The sequence below is a fragment of the Chroicocephalus ridibundus genome, chromosome 2 (assembly GCF_963924245.1).
Source record: "Chroicocephalus ridibundus chromosome 2, bChrRid1.1, whole genome shotgun sequence".
NCBI classification, from domain to species: Eukaryota; Metazoa; Chordata; class Aves; order Charadriiformes; family Laridae; genus Chroicocephalus; species Chroicocephalus ridibundus.
In genome coordinates, this window is record NC_086285.1 from 19748362 (window position 1) to 19772690 (window position 24329).

At 41.1% G+C, this 24329-nt stretch overlaps 1 protein-coding gene across 18 annotated transcripts in view; it reads right to left on the bottom strand.

The window, feature by feature from the left end:
* Positions 1 to 24329, bottom strand: part of KIAA1217 (KIAA1217 ortholog) — a 371004-nt gene that overhangs the window by 21314 nt on the left and 325361 nt on the right. For 15 of the 18 annotated variants that reach the window (XM_063324650.1, XM_063324651.1, XM_063324656.1 and 12 more), the window contains 6 exons: positions 22499 to 22603; positions 22014 to 22066; positions 14951 to 15111; positions 8258 to 8433; positions 1001 to 1131; positions 608 to 755 (listed from right to left, as the gene is read on the bottom strand). In XM_063324650.1, the coding sequence (XP_063180720.1) occupies positions 608 to 755; positions 1001 to 1131; positions 8258 to 8433; positions 14951 to 15111; positions 22014 to 22066; positions 22499 to 22603 (774 nt within the window). The remainder of the gene's footprint in view (positions 1 to 607; positions 756 to 1000; positions 1132 to 8257; positions 8434 to 14950; positions 15112 to 22013; positions 22067 to 22498; positions 22604 to 24329) is intronic. The other 3 variants (XM_063324665.1, XM_063324655.1, XM_063324666.1) reach the window with 1 other exon arrangement.

Below are 24329 nucleotides of genomic sequence, written 5' to 3' on the forward strand. Positions count from 1 at the left end.
ATATTCTGACGAACATAGCTAAACACTGGCACTTAGTGGACAGAAATTTCATCCAATATTTCAACTTTCTTTAACGCATCTTCCTTGCAAAGAACAGAATAAAGAATTTGCATGAATGCACAAGCATATTGAAAAATATTTCTTTCTTTCAGAAGCTTTAGGATATCTTTATCCATTTAGAATCTTTTTCTGGTTTATTTCTTACTGTTACATTTTTAGGGATGCATGCTTCAGTGTCAGAGAATATTTCTATTAGCTTAGATTACTGTAAATGCCAACAGTTAATTAGGTCAGATATGGGACTGATGCCACTGTAAGCTTTCTCATCCAAGTACTTCCCAAATCTGGAATTGTGGAGTTCAGAGGGAACTAGTTTCAATCATAAGATCTTGGCTACTGGGGGTGTTGGTCAGAACAGAACCACTACATAGAGCACAGGAAAGGCTAATTTGATTTACCTTGAGAGGGCTCTAGGAAGAATCTATAAAATACTGCAAGCGAGTTGCATTTCACAGAATTGCCCAGGGAGAAGGGGAGAACCCAAACCTGAAAGCTGTTCCAGCCCTGCTTGAGGAAATTCATTAGTTTTGAAGAAAAAAAAAATCACCTCCTGAGCATGGTAAGGATATCGGTCATGCTGCGCACACGTTTCAGCAAGCTGTCTAGCTTGTGTGGTTCTTCCTTCAGGAACCTCACGGCTTCTACCTCAATCCGGAGGATCGCACGCATTTTATTCTGCAATGTTGGGAAATCTCCTGCAAAGACAACAACTTTGGAGCTCAACAGGAAATAATAAAAACCTTGGGAATAAACAGATGATGGGGTGAATGTTAAATAGTTGAGTGTCCACCTCTCTCCAGGGGCCCTGCAACAAGCTCCTTAATCCCAACTTTAAGTCTTTTTGGAAGTGAAAGTTAATGCCCCCAGATTAAAGGGAAAACTGTTCTCAGCCACTGTGCTTAAGAGAGAAGAATGAAAAATAAAAAGGAAAAGTATATACCTTTCAGGGTGGCAACAGCTTCTCCCACTTGACGCAAAAGAAAGGCTCCATCTTCTACATCTTTCAGTGTAACTGTTTTGCTGGAAGCAGTGGAGTCCCTCTTCAGGTCTTCAACAAATGCCTCCAGCTCACTGTCAAAACAAGAAAAAAAGTGGACATAAAATGGAAGCATGGCTTTCACATTACAATCAAATATATCTAGATAAATAGACTAAACTAAACCAGAAACTTCAACTGTCGTATCTTATAATCTGACACCACAGGCTGAAAAAACAGAAGGGTACCATGAGAGGAGGTGAGGATGCCGGACACTCACACTCACAGCATAGGAGCAGGCTTAGAACTAGCCCAAGTCATTGACTTCTCCGACAGGCTGCAGATGTGCAGAGCTTACCGACCTCAGGGCAGCTGCGCTACGAAGGCAGGTGGGGTGGTGAAACACATCTAACAGACAGCCCTCTGGGGATGCAAATCCTACAAGGGTACAGACACACTGTACCACTACCTCCAGTACTGTTTTGCACCTTGCATTTTCTCATTGCTGAGGACATGCAAAAGAACGCTCAACAGCGAAGTAACAACCCAAAAACTGGCACTAATGGCCCCTTGATGCAACCCTGTTTATCTGCTGGGTCCTGATAGATAGAATACAGGGTCCTGCTTCCACAAGTAGCCAGACTAAAACAGCAGGTGTGCAGCTTTCGTTCAGCGTTTGGATTCAAGAATGAGTCACTTCAGATGTTTTTTCCAGCCAGTGCTGTCCTGTACTTCCTCCGGCGCCATCCGGTGCCTCCTCATCACCTTTCCCAATTATTTTTTCCAGTGCTTCCATACTTCACATAAATTTTCACAATCCTTCAGACACAGAAACTTCATTTGTGGTTGAGACCGCATTGCTTTAGCTGGAGTTTCCACACAGAAGCTTAAAATTTCTCAAAAACACCTGAAATGCATTATGCACAACTATACAAACACCCATGTGAATACCTTAAGAGGATCATCTCTTAAATATTTATTCTAAGAGAAATCCACCTCTATTAAGATACCAAATTTACTAACAGGAATGTTCTGAGAAGCAGTTTAATTGCATGACAGAAAACAATTCAAAGTAAACTCCGAACTGACAAAATGGCTACTCATTTTAACCTAATTTTGGGCCTCATTTCTTGCATCCACTCAGGTAGCAGTTTTGCAATTACTGTAAGAGAACCAAGATACAGGCTGATTGCCTGAAAAGGGGTAGGGGAAGACTGATTTCTGCACCAACCACACATCTTGCATTTCCCCGCATTTCCCTTGTGCCAGCACTGCGACACAAACACAGCAGAAAATTACTTATTTTCAGCCAGGTCACTTCTTAGCTCCATCTCCATGGATAGGCAACACAAGGAGGAAAAGAGAGGAATAGGTGGCCAGTAACAGGATAAAAAGAAGAAAATCCCTTACAGCACCATTTCGCATTTAGGTTGCATTAGGTCGCATTAGGAAGCACAGTCATGCAGAACAATAAATGGCAATACAATAGTACTTCTGATATACAAAGAAAGAGATATACTATCAGGATCTGAACATCAAATGCACACAGCAAAGAGTTCATTTCAATCCTAAGACTAAGAACTTTAGAAACTATAAAACAATTTTGAATTAAGAATCAGAAGTTGCTTCAGAACAGAGCACAAACAGTTAAAGGTAAATGATCCTGTTCCCATTTTAAGACCACTTCTCCCAAAGATTCTGTCTTGAGAAGGATTAGGGAATCACAATTTCCAGCAGCACAAGCATAAGCACAATCCAATTCCTTGGTTTGCAGGAAACAGGTTTGCAGGAAACAATCCAAGGGACCACACGATGGCAGCAGGGGAACGTTTCTCCGGGTATTTTTCCAGTGGAAGAGGCTCCGTTAATGTAGATATCTGCTGTCTCTGTGTCTGTCTGCCTTTGCAATAAAGGGTACAGATACAGTCTAGGAAGGAGCTGGAAAAAGAATTTGACTTTCTGTCACTCACTACAATGCAAAGGCTCCTGCCCTCCGGAAGGGTGCTCTTAAGTCACGCATCCTCCCTACTCTTAATGCCCTGACACGAGCACTCAGGCTCGGCAGTGCTGCTTTGGGAATCACAGGGTACCCACACACCCCCTTTTGCAGATCAGCACAAGAAAAGCAGCTTCTTGGATACCGGCATCCAGCAGGCAACAAAAAAGACAAGGGCAGAAGGTTAAATTTGCTGATGGGTGGAGAGAAGAGAAAGAAACAAACACAGAACAATGTTATGATATTTTGGTAGTTTTATGATTGTTGAAAATATAGGGATGAAGGAAAGACTTCCAGGTAGCAGATGATGGCTTTATTTCCCCTTTGTTCTTCATCGGAAATGGAAGGGTCATCATAAACCTCTTTGATTCCATACAGTGGTACTATCAAGCATGACAAATGATCCTAAAATTACGCAGGGGATACCGTATTACACTGCCCTATGTTGCTAACTGCACGGGAAAAGAAACTTCAGCCCTCAGGAACCAAAGTTTGAAACAGATCCAGCAGTCTCCAGCATTTCTTTTCTGTAACTGGGGAAACAACTTGGCTTTATAGATTGGACTGGGCAAACCCAATTAACAAGACACTCACCTTAATACTGTTTCAAGAGGCTAATACAAGATAAATAATTTTTCTGCATCTATGTTTTACACAGGGGAGCTCAGGCAAACTCTTATGCTGGTATCTTTCTTTAGGCAAAAAAGCATCAGAGGATCTGTCTCAATTTGCAGCATCAGTAGAACAGGTTACAAAATGAACTGACAAAATCAATAGTAACAATCACCCAGTCTAGATGGTATTTGCCCTGGAGTTCAATTGCAACTTGAGGGTGAAACAGTCGAACTATTAATGCTAAGCATCTAACTTCTTGATTAAAATTGCTTTGCCACCAGACTAGTGGAAATGTCATATATGATATAAATAAATTTTTTAAAAGGGGATGGGGCTATCCAGGGAACTGTACTCTGGTGAGACTGACACCCAGACTGGTCTAATTGATACCAAAATAAACAATAAAGAACAAAGAATTGGTGGACCAATGGATAAATATGCTGTGTTAGGGACGAATTAATGTGATTTGTGTAAAGAGACGGTAAGTCTTAAAAATACAGAAGGAAAACAACAAAAGCATGGGGGAAAGCTATAGCCCAAAAGGCTTTCAGCAAGGTATTTGAGCAAAAGCTTTCAAGAAAGCAAAGTTGCCATGGGACAAGAAAGGAAATTCTCTCAGGGATAAAGTGCTGGAAGTAAAGGGAAGGGATCAATGAACAGCTTACTCAATGAATGTAGTTTGCTGGTGGGTTCCACAGGGATCGGTGCTAGGACTGGTGCTTTTCAACATATTATAAATTATTTAGAAAGAGGATGAATAGTATAGTAAAAAAAAATATCATAAAGATATTAAAATATTCAGGAGAATGAAAATGAAAGGTGACTGCAGAGGGCTGCAGATCGACCATCCGATACTAAGAAAAGGGCCACAAAGATAATCAAAGGACTGGGAAGCCTGCTGTACGAGGAAGAGCTGAAAGAACTGGGTTTGTTCAGCCTTGAGAAAAGAAGGCTTAGGGAAGACCTTATCACCATGTTCCATTACTTAAAGAGTTCCTACAAAGAAGATGGAGACTCCATTTTTACATGGAGTCACATGGAAAAGACAAGGGGTAATGGGTACAAGTTACTCCTGGGGAGATTCTGATTGGACATAAGAGAAAGAAATTTCACAATCAGCTATTGAAATAATCTCCCCATGGAAGTTGTGGATTCCCCAACATTGGACACTTTTAAGATTCAGCAGGACACAGTGATGGGCCATATTGTCTAGACCTTGCTTTTTCCTAGAAAGGTTGGGCCAGATGATCCTTAAGGTCCCTTCCAACCTGGTATTCTATGAATCTGTGAATCTATGATAATTGACCAGGAAAAAAACCAAAGATCAAATTAACTCCTAATAAATGTAAAGTAATGCTTATGAGAAGAGCAAAAATAAAACCAAAACCAACCCAACCTAAAGCAAACAACCTCCCAAACCCCTAAGTTTTTATACACAATAGTGACCTTTTAACTGATAATCATCCCTTGTGAGTGAGATGTTGGATTTGTAATGGAAAGCTCATGTGGAACATGAGGACAAGGGGACCATCACACCACTGCATGAAGTCATGGTGTGCCTACATCAGATATAGCCATTGCAGGCCTTTTCTCTCTCCCCATTCCCATCTCACAGATGTACACTAGAGTTAGAAAGGGCATACAGAAAGGCAACAGGATGACAAAATGTATCGAATGGCTTCTACAAGAGGAGACCAGAACTTATACTAAGCAGACTGGGACTTTTCAGGATGGAAAAGGCATGATCAGAAAACAGAGTGGGGGAGTGTCTGTAGCATCACGACTAGCATGGAGAGGGTTAATATTCTGCCATGCATAATTTAACAGTTAGAGGATTGATTGACAGATGAAAGATTCAAAAACAAACAAAAAGATCTTTCTACTCAAAAAAAGAATTACTCTATAGAATTCATTGTGCCCAGATGCTCTACACAACCGAGTTTACATAAATTTTAAAAAATGCATAAGTTCATGAAAAGTAAACAATCCACGCATAGCTTTTGCATATGAAGGTACTGTCTCTGACATGGAAGAGAGCTACAAGTCACTAAAAGCACAGAAATGCACTCTGAGCATTTTGCCATGTTCTTATATCCTTTCCCAAGTGTCTGCTACCAGTGGCTCCCCAAGACTGCTAAGTGGAGTTTTGTTTCTACTGAACACAGTTATTCTTATAAAAAAGCCTGATACTTATCATAACAAAAATATAAACTGTAACTTACTATGGATCATATACAATTAGACAGCTTGGATGTGGCTACAATTTAAATACTGTGCTTACCTCTACTAAAATGCTTACAATAACCTGCAACATGTAGTAGTCATACCTGTAACATGCTCTTCACAACATAAATATTTCATTAGTCGATGTGTCATATCATCATAATTTGTCCTTGGTCTGGTAAATTTTAAGGCTAGCATTTACAACTCCCAAAGTGTCACATATGACATCTCTAATGTTGAAGCAAAAGACTAGACAGAAAAAAACCCCTATCCAGTTAATTTGGAGTACGTATTTCACTGTTACAAGTGTGAATAAACACTACCTTTAACAGTGTTCCTTAGATTTCATTAGGTATCTCTGAACTGTAATCCTGCTGCAGCTGTGACACACATGGGCACACTTCTGTAGGCACCATCATGCAAAGCTGCTCAACAGAAAACCTGCCGTGAAATGTACACCGACATGTCTGCTGTTTACAACATGAAACCACCAATATTTTTATTGTTTTATTTCCCAGCGATAATCTTCAGAATTGCAGAAAGGAGAGCTTTTTAAGCTGAGATTTACCACTTCAGAGTAGTAAATACACTTTCGTAAATGTTGCAGAAATCCTTAAGCTCCCTTGTCTTGCATGAAGCCAGTCTACTGATTGAGTCCTATGATTTAGGAAAGGTCAAGAGGGCAACAGTTGAAAGACTAAGAAATGGTAAATTTTTTGCCCTGTTGCCTTGCATTTGTTTATCCATCTGTACTGGGATAAGCTTAATTGAAAGTGCCTATACAGAACGTTAACCTTTTTCTGAATACTGCCAGCGACATATGATGTGTAATTTTGTGATGTATGCTCTTCATTATTAACAGCCATCAGCTGTTGAACTTAAAGCATTGTTGTCAGATGCGTTTTTTCTTCTGGGCTGTGATCCTGCAGACATGCACATACATGACAAAGAAATCTCATTGGACACAACAAGAAAGACACTTTCCTGTAATGTTAACAAATGAAGTATCACAGAAGCAGCCGAAACTCTATGAGCAGAAAAAATTCCAAACACTGGTAAAACAGAACCATATTGCAATCAAAGTCGTATCTTAAATGAAAAGCTGTAACAACTAATTCCATCTGCACTTGACCTCACTCAGCATCCGTTTTATGAGGCAATGTGATAAACAGCCATCACACAAATTGCTCTTTCCACAGAGAACAAACAATCTAGAAACTAGGCAATGAGGTACACAGGAATAAAGTGATGAACAGGAGGGTAATTACATAAGACAACAGCACAATGTTATTTAAGACTACAAACCAGCTGAGAAGATTACATACACCAGCACAAACTATTACTACACATTAAACTTTTCTTCACAGAAAACATACGCTCCCTTAGAAACATTCAACTTTGTCTTTACAGATGCATCATTTTTATAACAAATCTTATTCATCTGACAACACACTGATCAACAGGAAAGATTTACTCTCCTTATGGCTCTTCAGTCATCACTTCCAATGACAAGCTGACTATAAAGTTTCACTCTATTATGCAGCAATTCTTCAGGTGTGAACTAAACACAGTAATGAGAAATAATTAGTTATATAGCATCTTACAAATCCGAGTCTTAGAACTAGTTAAATTATTTATTGATTTCAGCTTCATCTTGCCTCCTGCTGACTCTGAACATGTACTAAAACAACTGGATCCCACCAGTTTTGGTAGGCCGAAGTTTTGGGGAAAAAAGCCTTACAAAGATCCTTTACACAACAATAACAAAAAAAGAAAATATTTTTATCTGCAGTTGAGGGTATGGAAATCCCAGTGAGTAAATTTTAAATAGAGACGGGCATTGCTGACTGCAATTAAACATCAATCCTCTATTTATGAGCTTCCCCTATCTCTCCCATGCAAGAGCCAAAGCACTTACTGTTAAAATCTCATTTTCATACTTAAAGTCAAACTCATTACCTTCCTTTGCATGCAATTGTTCTTGAAGAAATTCCTCCCTCCTTCCCTAAAGCGTAATAGATAAAGCTGAAGAGTAGGGGGAGGCTTTCAGAAGATGGGGGTGATCCTGGTCCTTACAGTCATCTGTCCCTTTAGAGGGGACTTCTGAAGAGGTTAAAACTCTTTGTACTGGTGGGACTTACCCAGTGGGCTGTGCTTAGAAGGTCTCCCAGTCAGGACCAGTCATTTGTACAACACAGACACAGTTTTATGGCCAATATGAGTGCAAGGAAACACAGCTAAAACAGCATACACGGGTGAAGTTTCACTAAAGTTTTACTAGTTTTAAGTTTAAAGTTTTAGTATACTACATTTTTCACTAAAGCTACTACTTTATGGAAGAAAAAGCCAGGCAAAAGCAACAAATTCTAAGAGGTTTCTCAACCCACCATAACTTCTTTACAATCTTTTCTTCCTCGTTGAGGTATTTCTGCCTTTCTTGTTCCACCAGGTTGCGCTGTCGCTGCACAGGATCTTCAAGCCTCTTCACTGTTTCAATCATTTTGCCATTGATTTCCAGCTCTGCTTTCTTCACCATTGCCCTCAGCATCTCCTGGTTCTGCAGCTGTTGCACAAAAGAAATCAACTTCAATTTTTCCTGCTTGACTGACATCCCTGGCAACAGAATACATTGCAGAGCTAAGAAATAGGTTGGAATAAACACAGCCCTACAGCGAAAGAGAGTTTTTACCTTTTCTTTCTCTCTTTAACTTCACCTATAAACATCATTCCACGAGAAAGTGTCTGGGGTGAAAAAAGCCTAAATCTGACTAACTTCTAATGTGTATATCTAACTTCCAGTTGCGAGCTGACGAACAATAGATGTTGGGATCACTACACCACCTTCAGTGCATAACTTCTGCAAGGATTGTGGCCCCTTTATTCTGTTCAGTCCAGCATGAACCAAGAATTAATCACGCCTCACAAGAATGCCGGAAGCCTGACTTCCACTTTGCGCCTATCTCGTAAGCTTATGCATCGCACTGTCCATACATGCCTGGTGGATAATCCCACACATTAATGACAAGGCTGGAACGCACTGCTGTTCTCAGAATGGAATTTTTCAGTCCCTCAAGTGGCAGAGGGGGTTGGATTGTGCCATCCGGTGTAATCTGGTACAGACATACAGCTCATCTGCAGTACATAAAACCTCCCTTACCCACCAAAAAAAACCCCTTTATAATAAGGTAATTTTCTGAGAACTGTAAAGGTCACACCTTCTTTCTTGTCTTAGCCTTATGATAAGTATCTAAAGCATTATCTTTCTTACTGATATTAAGTTTGCAGAGCAAAACAGAGCTAAGAAAGCAAACTAGGCTGTATCTTCCGTGGGTAGCCCTAGAGCAGCTACAGCCCACGCTAACACAAACCAAACCTGTTTAGGTCTCTTACACAAATCGCAAGATTTGAAGTGATAAGCAGGGCTCCATCTAGTCATAGCTTTAGAATAATGGCAACAGGAACACAACTCTATTAGCCCAGCAGCATTCTCATACTGGAAGATTTTAAAAAACACCTGTGTCAACCGGGAGACAAAGTTCCAATTTTAAAACTAGCAATCAAACCGTCAGCTGTCTTCTAATCATCCTGACTTAACAGCCAAACCACATTTAACAAACAAAGTAAAACCACTGCCTAAAAGGAAGAATTAGAAAAATGGATTACCTACAAGACAGTATAATACAAGAAGACTTCTTTTTAAGTTGCTTTAAAAGAATTCACAGGAATCAGAGGGAAAAAAAAGCCTTTGCCCAGGTCATTCTTTCCAATCAGTATGGGAATTAGAGGAACAAGCTGAACTCTCCCCTCCCGACTCTTCAGTCCTTGTGCCTGACTCTGCCTTCTCCGGCGACACAACTGTGATGAGAGGGAGGGTAACACTTCACTGAAAGTGCGCTGGGGGATCTGAGCTGTGACAAGCTGGAGGTGTTAGCTCAAAACTCAGCTGAAGATAAGTGTTAGCAGTTAGGGAAAAAAATGAAGCTGGAAAACATTTGAAACAGCACAGATTTATAAACATTGTCAGTTGCTTTATACCAGGCTGTATTCTTTTGAAGACAGTGCATATGTGTGTTTTTCCCCACTATGGGATTAACGTTTGGGTTTGATAAATTAAAACCTCCTACAGCAATGCCAGCACAGCTATCTGAGACACACATCTCTTATATTGTGCCATATTTTCAAGACGGAAACCACAACTGAACGACTAAATGAGTGAATGAGCATGTAACACTTCAGTCATACAGTTTATTCACAGCTCTTTAAAAAGTGGAGAAATTTGACACAGGGAAGTGACTTGGGAAATGTGAAACAACTGATCTGAGGTCAGTCAGAAGGTCAGTAACAGACTCAGACTTAAGTCTCAGATGTCCAGAATCTGAGTCCTCTATGTTGCTCGTTTGGTAACAGTGACTCCCAGTAATGCCAAAATTGAGTATGTGTGTGAGAGGTTGTGCAACGGCAGGTAAACTTTTTTTCCTGTTATGGGGGTATATAGGGGATCTATATTTATTGTAGTGACACCTACAGCTAAGCTGCTTGTCACTTCCACTTATGCAGTGCTTGAACAGTATTACAAAGTTTCAGTCATAAAACTTCATCCTTTTCTGATAACAAGATTAGGAAATAAAAATATACCTCAGCAATATTTCAAAGAGCTTGTTATGTTGAGGACTCACAAACCTCAATGTTTGGAGTGAGCTCTTGAAGTCTGGGAAATGACTCATCTTGGTATCAAAAAGATGTTTTTGCCATTTCTATGAAAATTCATGCAACACTTGGCTTGTTCTGGAAAACCTGGTTTTGTTCATGCTTGGGGAACAGGGACAGAAGATGAGAAGGGAGAGGGACAGGATGCAGAGAGAGAAGAGAAGGAACCAGTGGAGAGAAGTAATTGTGGGTTTAAGCAGGGCAGAGTCACCAGCCAAAGGACAACATGAGGCAGGGTGAGAAGGAGCAGAGGGGAAGAGCTGTGGCTGAGGAAGAGGAGGCAGTCCCTGGCTGCTACAGCACATTTACCTCCATGTTCTGGAACTGAACTTGATTCTTACCTTTCTTCTGCCAGCAGGTATCAGATCTGAGACTCCCTGGCCAAGCGCTCACCCCCTTTTGTCCCCCGGACCACCTCTGCCAATTACCCCACCACCTCAAGTGGAAGAAGTTTTATGGATTGGCCGGAGTTACTTTGGTTCCACAGAATAAAACTTTTTGTACTTTAAGTTTGCTTGAAAACAAGCCAAATAAACAACCTGAGACATTTACGCGTGAAAAGAAACTTTGTTAAAACAGTGTTCAAGTTCTAATGCCCAAAGGTAAGGAAAAGCAATGTAGACTTTCCTGTCACCACCAAATGGCAATTTCTTGCTAATTAGAGCTAAGTTTACTTGTAACTGCAAGCAGCAATCAAATAGAAATAAATTTAACACTCTTTTTTTGGAATTCTAGCATCCTCTCCTACATTCATTACCCTTGGTTCTCACTCCCAGCCTCACCAGTCTCTCCAGATACCTACCTTGTCCCTCCTCTTCGACTACTGCTCCAGCCATGACCTATCACTGCTCTCTCACAAGTACCCCGGCACTGCCCTTGGCATCCACTTCAAGAATAATCTGATAACCAGTTTAGTTCACTTTGAACCAATTATTATCTATGAGACAGGTAACTGGAAAACCAAGTATTAGTTCACAGCCCTGCTTCTCATCGGGAGACAAGCGTGACCTGTCCAGTGGGAGCCTCCCAGGGCCTGCTGGGAGAGGCTTCTGGGCCACCCACCTCCCCACACGCTACAGTGCACAGCCACAAACAGGGACCGACTGCCTGCCATGCAGGATCTCTGTAGGACCTAATTATCTAATTCCTGAAGTTTGTTACCGTATGTAGATTAAATGTTGTCTCACCAATTCTATAATGCAGCTCAAAACACATTTGAATTTCTAATTCAACGCTACACTTGTGAGACTGAGTGTCATATACCATTTATGACAGTATTATTATTACATTTTCTATCCTTTCTGCAGCACTCATTTCCCTGCAAGTAATACATTGACTGAAGTAAAAGCATGCATGCATACACATTCCAAAGGCTGAACCTTAATCACGTCTAACTGCTTTTCCTTAAAATGCGTTCAAATAAAGAAAGGAAGAAATAGACCAAAAAAATTCCAATGTACATATAAGCTAATGATATACAGCATGAACATGTACTTCAAGGTTTGGTTCAAACCTGCCTCTAAGAGTTCTCATTAACTGGGAGTGCAGAATGAGCAACCCCACTGAACCCATCATGGGCTCCTTACTAACAACAAATGCATCCAGGACACAGGCTGGGTTAGAGCCTATCTCTGGCAATGAGGAAAACTCCACGGCACCATGAAACTAGTCTTTCTTTAGTATCTCTGAAAATCAGAGTGTTTAAGGAAGATGCTAGCGGAGTAACAAGAAGTGTATCCAACCTTTAGCAACATGACGCAAACGTCTTTACGCAACTTCTTGGTTGTATTTGGTAACATATACATTTAACTGGTGTGTGAATCAATACACCTGAATCAATTGCTGCTGAATATGTTTTTAAAAGAGGATTTTGCCAGCACAGACAAAGGCTCCATGAATGAATGGGTCTTTTTCATCATGTGTTTCTCTGAATCTATTAAACAAATTAGTAAGAACTTACAGTGATATCACCAATTGAAAATTGAACTGCAGACAGTATTAAATATAGTTTTTATGTCATGTTCCTGTTTCTTAGTTATCCTGCCAACTTTTGTGCCTGTGCAATCATCTTTTTCAGTTCTTTGGAAGTGTTTCTTTTAGTCTGTCACTGTAAGAAAAAATCACACCAACAGGAACAAACTGACTGCCAACCCAGGAGAAACAGTGAAAGGGAAAAACATGAAGTACCATCAAACATATTGTGCAAACAACCTGGAAAAACAGAAAAATACTTTTCCCTTTTACATGGAATTATTTTCCAGAAAACACAGCACGAATTTTTTTCGTAAGAAGCACAATATTTCGACACTGTTCAGTTTAAAGCACTACTTGTTTCACTTGCTGCCCTACAAACTGGGAGCTCTTTTTCAAAATAATTCCACCCATTCAGGAAAGCCATGACAAAAATTCACTCTCATGAATGTAATTTATACGTAATATACCAATGTTTCCCTTGAGCTGCAGGTTATTCCATCCGACTATCACAAATTTGCTGACCTCCTACTGGCACAATGCACCAAATTTGCTATCATTTCTGAAATAAGGGAAGCCAGCCAGAGTTAATGAGCACACTCGGGATACGTCCTTTCTCCCTTCTCAGGACTTCCTTGGCAGCATTGATTTGTGCAGATGGTAGAAGTTTCTTCACTCCTGTGTGCCATAATGCTGTACCTGATCAAAAGCAAGGTTACTGCCCCAGGCAGGGCCATGGAGACAAGGTGCAGCTGGGGAAATGCCATCTCCTCGGCAAGCAGGCCCTGTGAGAACAATGCGCTCACTGCCTCCAGCGCAGCACTGCAACCTCCATCCTGCTTCACAAGGCCACATGCCAAACACAGCTGGTGGCCAGACCACAGGCGTTTGCCAAGAGCTGCATTTGGCACAAGGGGTTACAGAAGGACAGAGGGGCCGCAGTGGTGTGGGGCACAAATGTGAAAGAATATGCACTTCTACATGATGTGCCAGGGCAGAGATCCCAAGCCAGAGTCTTGAAATGAGATGGGGACCATGATGGCATGTAGGGAACACTGCTGGGAACAGCTTTTGAAAGATATACTTGCTATAGAAACATACTCATCCTAAACTGAAGATGTAAATACATGGGTGCAGAGCAGAGCTCAGAGGCAGAGCTCAGCTGGCTGACACAACTGTTTGCTCCAAATACCTTCTGCCATCTCTTCATTACCAGCAAACTGAGCACAGGACCTTGTCACAGCATCTTCAGTTTTGGCCACGTTTTCTTTACCCTGATGTTTACCTCACCCTTCTGCTTCCTTGCCTTGTGACTGCTTAAAAATTCAATTTCCTTTAGTAAAGGAGGTGACGGCAAAATGTGCTCTAAATTCTGATCCATATTATCATTATTCTGCTCTAAAATTAATCAGCAAATCAAAGGAGACTGACATAGTACCATTCCCATATTCAAAACCATCCTGGTCGTAATAGGAGTAGCTGCAGCCCTACAATACCAAACATGTGATGTCACTTTCCAGGCAAGGAGAACCAGCAGAGTATTGAAGTTTCCCCTGCTGTCCACTTTCTCTTACAAGAAATTGCTTTACCTCCTTTTACATCTTCTGAGACAATACACAGTGCTCTTCAGTTTTCAATTAAGTGAAGGACTGAAGACCTGTACAGCTGCATAAGCTTATTTTCACAGTGTCTGAGACGAACAGCATATATTTACATTTGCAGCATGACGGGATGTGTCAACAGAACATTTTGGTTAACACTTCATTGTTCTTATTGCTTCTTGCACGTTTTGTGGTGTTGATGCGTGTTAGGAAGGTACTGGTAAAATGTGAATGTAAGTAGGGTACAACAAACCTTTGCAGCAACTTTTGAAATATCTTTTTTCCTTGCTGCTCAAGCTGGCTATCCTTCTGGATTTTGTAAATACAGGGCTCAAACTCTGGCTTAATGCGTATCTACTGATCCTCAGCTACATTTGGGTTTCATGACATCAAAGTTGTTTATTCAGGAACTTAAAAACTGTCTCAACTGTAAACAGAACGGAGCAGGAACATGGCTCTTCCAATATGTTTATACAGCACATAGCATAGCAGGGTCCAAACTGTAATCACAGACTTGATATTATTGTAATATAAATACTGCTTTAATGTCTAGAGTCATCAAACAGAGCTAGAAATGAAGTTTTTTCTCAATATCTGAGCAGAAATAGTTAAACTGAGCTAATTCTCATACCTCTAGGACTACGCAAGTGGACTATGCTAGAGCAGAATATGCTTTTGTGTCTGTAATACTTCCCTTGGCTAGAACTCTGCCACTGAGGTAAAAGAGAGAGAAAGATAGAAAGGAAGGGAAAGGGCATTTGCTGACAACCCACCTTCCTGGTATTTCCCAGATAAGCATACCTGTAGCTGCTTCATCTGATGCAGCTGCAGCCGCAGATCTGACACGTTGCGTTTCATACCATGCAGGCTGACTTGCATTGATGGGGCTCCATCAGGGTGATGGACGACAGCTGACTCTGCAGTTGCCAGTGCATTCTTCCCCCCAGATATGTTAACAGCGCCTGCAATAAGCAGCAGCACAAGTTGAGCTCACCAGCAGAGAAGGTGCCCACTGAATCCACACGTATTTCACAGAGATGGACAAGAAAATACAATTACAGCTACCAATGCTCAGTATTAACAGGGGACTGGCACCTCCTTATCCAATATATTTTGAGGAAAGACTGTACAATATCAGAATTTATCTCTGCTGGAACCTCAGCCATATCAGAGCACTGTATTACCACAAGACTGCTTCCTACCACATGTAGTAGAGATGGGATAATACGCTGTAACTGCAGATTATACAAAGCAGCAGCAAATCAAATTGGTGCTGAAAAGTAGCTTCGGGATTGTCCTCCCAGGAGCTATCTGAGATCAAGTTGATGCAAATTCACAGGACTCCTGAACTGCGTATTTGTTGATTAATTATCACTGGAGAGAGATTCAGTGAAACTGCCAAGTGTGGGAGAAAAGGTTTCTATAGAGAAACTTGTTTTTCTGCTTGAAGTACAATTGCATTATTTCTATCAGGTGTCTCCAACAGTTACTGTATAAAACTAGGAGAAGACAATGAAACAATGGTGTGGCAGGGAACTGCTCTCCAGCCATGTTGCATCCACCCACTCCCCTTTAGCCTGTCATTTATTCAGGACTGTGTTTACAAGGGAATACAGCGTTAACACAAGGAAGTGAGCTGAGTCACACTGAGAATAACCGCCAGTGTCCTCACAAGACTTTCTTCGTTAAAAAATGCTGCTCTGCTACACAGCATCAATGTCAAGCGGCTTCTTTTCAGTCTCGAGTACCTAGGAAGAAGCTTTATTTACAAGGTACAAGCAAATTCCAGCTCATCAGCTAGTAGTCATGTTACAGTTTCTAGCAATTTGCACTTACACGCCCATATTCTTCAAATATTCTTTCTAATGTGTCCCTTCCCCTCCCCACTGCCAACAGGCGAAATGACAGACCATCAGTAAGGCACGCTTCATTTTCTATGTCCAGCACTGTGTAGCCCTGCATACTCTTCTGATCACAGTGCCAGATCCACCTTGTCCCTCAGGCTCAGATGGCTGCCACTCCCCGAACTACCGCATTATATCATTCCCCATTTCATTTTCTCCCTTCTCTAGGAATAAAACAAAAAATCTGAGGAAACGGAAAGTAACTCATCAATGGTCTGCACAGGGACTTTGGTCATCATTTGTTCCCACAAGCACACATTCTATCAAGTTCAATGAAATCAAGCAGAAACCAGTGTTGCAAGCTGTTCTTTGCCTGTTGTAGGCAAATTTGCAGTGCATCAAAGGGCATGACACGCTTTTATGGATGGAATGGGTATGAGCCCCAGAGTGGTAAGTTTTATGCCCGCCGTCTCATCCCTAGTAGTCTTTTCAATTGGTGAAGTCTCCAAATGTGCCCGAGTGAGTACAGCTCAGCATAGCAACAAATTGTTATTCCTTTGCCAACAGGTGTGGATACCTCAAACACAGACTGCAAAATTCATCTGGCGGGAAGCATTTTTAAAGGGTGGAAATTATGACGGACTCTTTTTATTTAAAAATAGGCTAAAAGGTTTCTGAAGAATCATGTTTCTTGCATTGCCTACATTTGCAATTCCTGTCACTAAAAGCACTGTCCCCTCTGGCTGCACCCAGGCTATATACGGTGTGCCATGCCGTAGGCTTCCGGAGACGTGCGCAAACAAAAAGCTGTTCTATCCCGGTGCTGGCCGTTGTAATGCTATACCTTACCTAAACATGCTCTAGCTAGATCTGCTCGGTCCTTCAACAACGGCACTTTTCATTTCACTGCTGAGCAAGCAGCTGCACATTTTTGCTGTACTCCAGTATGATTCAATGCTCTCTTGACTTTCAAAGAGCTGCTTAACAGAAAGCAACACTCAAGGAATAAACAGTCCTTGTTCACTGCCATTCTGTACCCGCTCCATGCTTCAGCCTAAAATATGCTAATACTTATCTGTCTACATATACACTGCAGTTTTTCCTACAGTCAAGCATCTACTTCCCCCACCCCCCTTTTTTTGCTTTTTTTAAAGAAAAGGGTATTTAGTTCATAAACCCTACAGACAGAAACCACCAGAGAGTCTGAAAAATGTGGGTAAGCCTCCAAGAGTTCTGATCCCTAGCCTGGACTATTTTTGAAAGCACATCTACCTTTCTGCTATTTTTTGCCTCAAGCAAAAGCTCCAAAACCTCAGCCCCCGACCCTGTGATGACGCAGCCAAGGCATGAATCAGTCCCCGACCATCTCTCTCCCCACAACGCTGGACCCCAGTCAATTCACATATTTTCTCAGGAAGGGGTGACTGCTTTCATTTTAGCATAGATGGACTGTGATCTGCTTCTGTAAACAATAAATGTCTCCGACTCCCTACAAAGCAGCTCTCCTCCTCCTCTGCAGCCTCAGCCACCTCTTCTCACTGTCAGGTACTCTCAGCTGTCACTGTGTCCCTGCTGTAGAGTGTGCTTAGAGCCTGTGAAGCAGGACCTGGGGCTCCCGAGGGTGTGAAACACCACAGACACCGAGTAAGCATGGAAGCACAGGAAGGATCAGCAGCTGATTTCTCAGAGCTACATATTTTCATCAAAAAAGGAATAAAAGGGCAGCTGAATGAGGGGCTGCTTCATCTAGGGAGTATAGCTTACTTTTGGAAATAGTCCCGGGCTGTAGCTTTGCGATTGGATGTATAGCCAAATGGACTGAAGGGAACAAAGTAGCGTTGGCTCTCAGCTTTTTAAATAAACCCTTGCTGGAGATAGGTTAGGGGCCCTGAATGCAAAACCCCTCCACAATTACCTAATACTCCAGACAAAAAATAAATGTTAACTATTTTTACAAAGGTTAATGAACTAAGCTGCCACTTTTAAAGTACAAAGAGAGCTGATTTGCAGAAAGGAGAAAGGTTTGCTATTTGCTCAGGAAAGTAAGGAACACAACTTCCACCCCCTGACACTTGACCTTTGCTATGGTTGCAGACACCTCTCTCCTTCTGTTTTCCAGATTTTATTTTTCTTTCTAAAATGCTAAGATACTGTTTTGAAGCAAGCTAGAAAAAAAAAGGCCATCAGAAGACACCCAGTAATGTTTCTTCACAAATTACTCATCTCCTTATTAAAGAGCCACAACATTTTCAAGCATTATCTGGGGAGCCATGTGACAGCTACATAGTTCTCTTAGCATCTAATTAGAATCTACTAAACAAATAGACAAATGCAACGTTAAGGTTGCAGTTCCATCATTACCAAGCTGTTATGGCCAGGCACTAAAGCATCCTTAAAAGAATAGAATATTCTGTATATATTAGTGTGGAACTTCACCTCAGTGATCCAGAATGAATTCAGGATTGTGTTTTACCTGCAAATGCTGACAGAGTTCAGAGACTGGAGTGATCTATCTTTGAATCTGAGATAATAAAGCAGGTATGGACAATGTTTTTAATTCACAGATCATCACAGCATGAGTCATGCATGTGAAAAAGGCACACAGATATGCACAGATGACAAGACAGTTCACAAAGAACGAGGAATCAAATCCAAGCCCTACACGGGTAATACTTCTTCCTGCTGCCATCTCCCTGTCTTGGTTTGTACTGGTGGTGTTAGTGCAGAAAGATGCACTCCTTGATTCCTTTCAGGAAATACTGAAATGTCCTTCATCCCCTTCCAACAAGGCAGCAACTAGCAAAGAACTAATGCTTTTTTGGTAATCCATTATGCAATTGATCTCAATTTAATCAATTAATACAGGATTTAATCTATCAATCTCACCACTTGATGAACAAGATATGACAGAAAAAAGAGTAGGGGAGCACTTGTCAGCATATTTGTTAGTAACCTCAAGGATACTCTTCCTAGTATGGTTTGGTTTTAGAGTCACATGCTGTTCCTAAGTGAAGAGTCCCTTGATGCCATTCACTTTTGATGAACAGAAGAAGGTTGTAAGGATTCAGTCATGGGATTTCTCCTAATACTAGTAGAAGTGACACAGCCAGTCTGTGGAAGGTTGCTGCTCTTTGAACACTTCCCCAATGAAAGAACCAAGCCTAAAGCAATAAAACATAAGAAATGCAGACAAGTATGATCATTACAGGCTCATTTTCCCTAGTGAAAAAGCATTTTTATTTAGACTCTTTAATATTTGAGGCTAGAGAATCCGCTACAGCCTGGAAAAACAAAAACCTGTTAAATACAATTTGGTTTATATGAGACAGAATATTCACAATCTAGCTATATACAGTTATCTAGGATTTAGAAATTTTGATTTCTTTCCCTTCCTAAGTGAGCTAGTTCTCTATTTTTTGCATGAAAGTCTCATATCATTGGAACACATACTATAAAATACAATGTTGGTTCAACATTGATGAGCCAATTTTATCCTGCACAGATGTTTTATTGTTCAGGATGGGAAGCAATTCACGTTTCTGCTTACCAGTGCTCCAGAAAGGACTGCTCAATCAACATTTTATACCACTTCTTCCTTCAAATAGACTTTGAAATTGCTAAAACTGGTATCTCAGTGCAGAGTTGTCAAGTGGAATTGTATACTAGGAGGGTCAACTGTCTAAATGGCTATACTTAATAAGGATTGGGGTGAACTGAAGAACAAAACAGTGGTCAGCAGAAGCGTTCCTAGATGCTGCTGGCATGTTTAAACCCAAGCATATTTACAAAAAGGATAAACATTCTGTAGCATATTCTGGCAGACTGACTAATTTTCAAGTAAGCAGGGACTGTATTGACTTATTTACCTTGTCATGCGCAATTTCAAAAGCAGGTGCAAAAGCAAAGTATTCTATTATACAGGACTACTCAACAGTTTTCAACAATAGCTGATGTGGGCTACAATACTACAGTATATTGGGGTCAACATCACACCTTGTTTCCCTTAGCTGCAACAATTTAATTTTGTGGCTGAGTCACGCTGGAAGGACAGGATTTAGGGATGCAGATGCTGGAGTTACAACTATACTTTATAGAACTGATAGGGATCCTCGCAGACAGCTGGCTGCATGGCTGGGCACACTGCCCTATCCCTGTCTCCCAGGCCATCAGAAAGGCATCTATTGCACAACGTGAATGCTGGTATCCTTACTCACATGCTGGATACGGGCATGGCCATGTGACAAAGTCAATGTCTCTGTCAGTACCCGACAGATGCTGATCTGGTCTTTTAACAGTAAACTACATGCCCTCACCCTCCATCTCCCCACGCTTGGACATGCAGCTGTTAAATGTAATTTTGCCATTTCAAGGATACATGTTCAGTCATATGGTAAGGTAGTGAATGAGGAGTCTTTGGGAACAACAGTGTCAGGAAATCGTTGCTGGTCAGATGAACCATGCTATTCTGGTGGGCTGGGCATGACTTCCACACCAAGGAAGCCCCACCTCTGCTTTGTGTAGGGCCTTTCCCAGTGAATATTATTCCATTTCTCATTTCATTGAAAGCACATTCACACACGAATCACTGAATAATTCAGGTTGACTCTGGAGGTCATCTGGTCCAAACTCCCACTCAAAGCAGTGCCCAGTTAGATCAGGATCTCCAACTCAGCGCCCCCCCGCAAATTGGTACAAACACAGGGAAAGTGGAAAGGCCAAACAGCAATACAAGACAGGAACACAAGGCAATATGTGTGCAGGTTTTGATGGTTTCATAGGTGCTTTGTATGAGACGAGGCCTGTGCAAATGGGAAATACCATAAATTCTCAGTTTATAATGACACTGAAATAGGGAAAAGTCTAAGAGCATTTTGCAGCTGTTTTGAAAAATGACGGACTTTTCAGTAAGTTGTCTGAAACTGATAAATTACTGCTTATTTCTCCACAGCATTAAGAATTGCTCTCCCCATCCAGGGGCCAGCAGGAAGGGAAGAGTTGGAACGGGACCAGAGAGTGGCTTGGGAGCAAAGCTCTAGTACCAGGACTTTAGCTCTTTCTCTCTTGCATATGCTTGATAGTTTCCAGGCCTTGTTCCATTTCTGTCGGTTAGGAGGACATACTGCAATTCCAGATAAACAGGAATCCTGAACGTGAACTAACAGCTCCAACAGAAAGGCTAGTTAAGAGCATAATAGATTTGCTAATAAGTGTGTGTGGTTTATTACCTGCCAAAGCACAGACCTCCCTGTGGGAACAGCATTACCAGGAAGTAGAGAACTGCCTTTATTTGCATTCATTGCATGACAAAGGGTGAGGAGGAGGCATATAAACACACACCCACCCTGCAGACATCTCCAACAGCAGCCCTTACACAAAGAGCTCCAGTCACATGGAGATCTTTCACAACGGCCTTAACTCCATCTTTTAAACACTTACTTAACAGGTCTCCAAGTGGGAAGCTGAAGTAAGACCAGCTCTTACTGGCCTCAGAATTGATGCTTGCTCAGAACAATTTAGGCGCACGCTAATAATTAGTAACAGATCAATACGGCTTAATTAAGGAAAGTGGTATCTTGCTGACTGCTAAATTCCTTCGTGTCACTACATCCATAGTATACTACCGAGAGAAGCGCCTTAGAGGAAAGTTCAGGTGACCAGAACAGGAATGAAATATTTAGCTTTCTACAGCAATCTGGATATTTCTGGGATTAATGACAGATATATATACACTACAGATGGGATGAGTCACTGGAAAATTCACCATATGCAGAGACTCTGTATCTCATTTAAACTATTCAGCACAGGTGTGAAATTCATTCCAAAGACCACCTCAACCTGTCAGAAATTCCTCTCTTAACAACGATGTGATCAACTCACATATCCTGAACTTAAACTTCAGTTCTGACAGTACAGTTATGGGAAATTACTTAGATTTGACATTTACATAAGCTGGGATAGTAGTAATGTTAGAGCTATTCATATACCTGAATAATTTGTAAATGAAAAGTTAATTATCTTACCTGCAGTGTCACTGCTGCTCTTGCTGGACACAATTTTCAACATCATCTTCTCACTAAGTAATAAAAAAAAAAATAATAATTTTAATTTACTAACAATAAAACAGTAGTAAAGCTTATAATCAGCAAATTAAATGGCCTTGTCTAGCATATGTATTTTTAATTTAAATCACCAGTAGCTTGTCAGTTGTTTTTTTCTAAATCAGCTTTTAATACAAGCAAGGAATGGAGTATAAGCAGTAGAAAGCACAGAGACGTAGCTACAGCTACATTCATTCTTTTTAACACAAAGAAGAGTAATGCAGTTAATCTCCATTTATCATTTGGCATATTCTTCCTCTCTGCCTAGCATTCTCATGGGGATGATGAAGATATTTAAAAATGATTGAGCATTCAGGATTTTTTTTACTATTACATTCAAATATTATTTTTGTTGATTGATTACTAAATCATTACAGAGAAACAGATTTAATGAATTCTTTTTTTACCTAGAAGCATCTTTGCTATTACTTGTATTTGGCCCTTTAAAAAGCGCAGACTGAACAAGACCAGTTAAACTGGCAATCTGTTTCTCCATGGCTTGTATCCTCTCTCTGTAAGACAAGAGAACCGTTTGTTAAAGCCAGATATATTTGCTTTCAGACTTGTTTTTCTAGGTGAATGATTACCACAGGATTGGAGAGACACTACAGAGGTTGTGCAAAGGCCCATGGCTACCGGTTTGCATATACCTTGTTGCAGCAGCTTACCGCATCTTGGTTTGGACAGCTTTTGCATGGTAACAGACAATAAAAAAGACATCTGCTTGGTTAAAAAAGACAAAACAAACAACCACCCAGATAATAAGCTTCTAATGATCTCACAAGACAGGCACCTAAAACAATCAGTTAATGCCTCTTGGAACTAGTGAAAAATATTTTTTTCATCTTTACATATATTTTCTCTTTTACCTACACTGGGCCAACAGTTTTGCCTGTATATAAAGTTTCAGGATTGAAAACTTTACACTTCTTCTTGTTACTATTTTTACTTTCCCCAAACCCAGGATTTTTGTCTGCGAAGCATTTAATCTGCCCAAGCTGACTACTTCCCTGCCCAAATCCTTTGCACCTGACATCACAACTGTCTGCTTTGGAAAAGACAGCAATGTGACAGACAGGCACAGGACACCAAATGCAGACTGTGCAGCAACATCATCATAAAACAGATTTGCTTTCATGCACATATCCTGAGAAATTCCTAAAAAGCAGAAGAAAAGAGATGAAGAAGAACCGTAATAAGTATGGTCAGTGTTTTCCATAGGTACCAAAGGCCACTAAACAAAAAAAATTACTTTTTTGGATAGGAAGGCTAATATTTGTATGTTTATCTGTTTACATAGATGCATATATTAGTAAGGTACCAGGTGACTTTCTCGGTGGGCTCCAAGACAGCCTTTCGCTCACACAGGTGCCTACTTTCACACGCCAGTATGTGAATGACACCCCACAACACAGAAACACATCAATATGGGACCTTAGACAACACCTTCTGAAAATGCGTCCCTATATGTCAGCAGTTAAGTCACTGGGGAGATACACAAAAGCAAACGCCAACAGCAGGCCATGATTTTGGAAGATGACTGGGAACAAAACTTCTCAAAAAGCAAGTGACTAAGACCAGCAGCGATGACCAATGAAAGAAACGGGACAGACACATGCAGCCCCAGATTCAGCCTGCTGCAGGGGCCATCCATCCCCACTGCCGTGTCCTGGGCATGTGGAAGCAGCCAAGCTCCAGACACCTCCAGCTCCAGTTGCCATTTGGTGGCCAAAGCAATAATGCCAATCAATAAGGGCCATATAAATTCAAACGTAGGTACCAATACGAGGCAAAAGCAAGCTGGCGTGATACAAAGCGAGTAACTAGCGCAGTCTGTAGCCAGCCAGATTATCCAGGCTAATTATTTCATTCACATTCAGGGAATGAAATAGAGGTTAGCAAGGATAGCACGCAGATACCATAGCCAGGAGAGGCTCCAAGACACCCAGACGTTGAGAAAACAGGGCGGCAAAACAAGAAACGAGATGCTAACAGACACAAGGAGGGAAGACACAAGAAATGCTCAGTCAGTCCCCAGCCGGCAGACGTGTTCTTACTGCGATTTAATACAGCGTGCGCGTCTTACTTTTCTGTCTTCATGTTGAAAGGTATTTTGAACGGTGATGAGAAGACTAGTGAATCTGACCTAATTCATTTCAAACCAAGAAATACGTTACAGAATTTCCACTATTATAAGTTTTAAAATAAGAAACTGGTTCAGGCTACAGTAACCTTTGG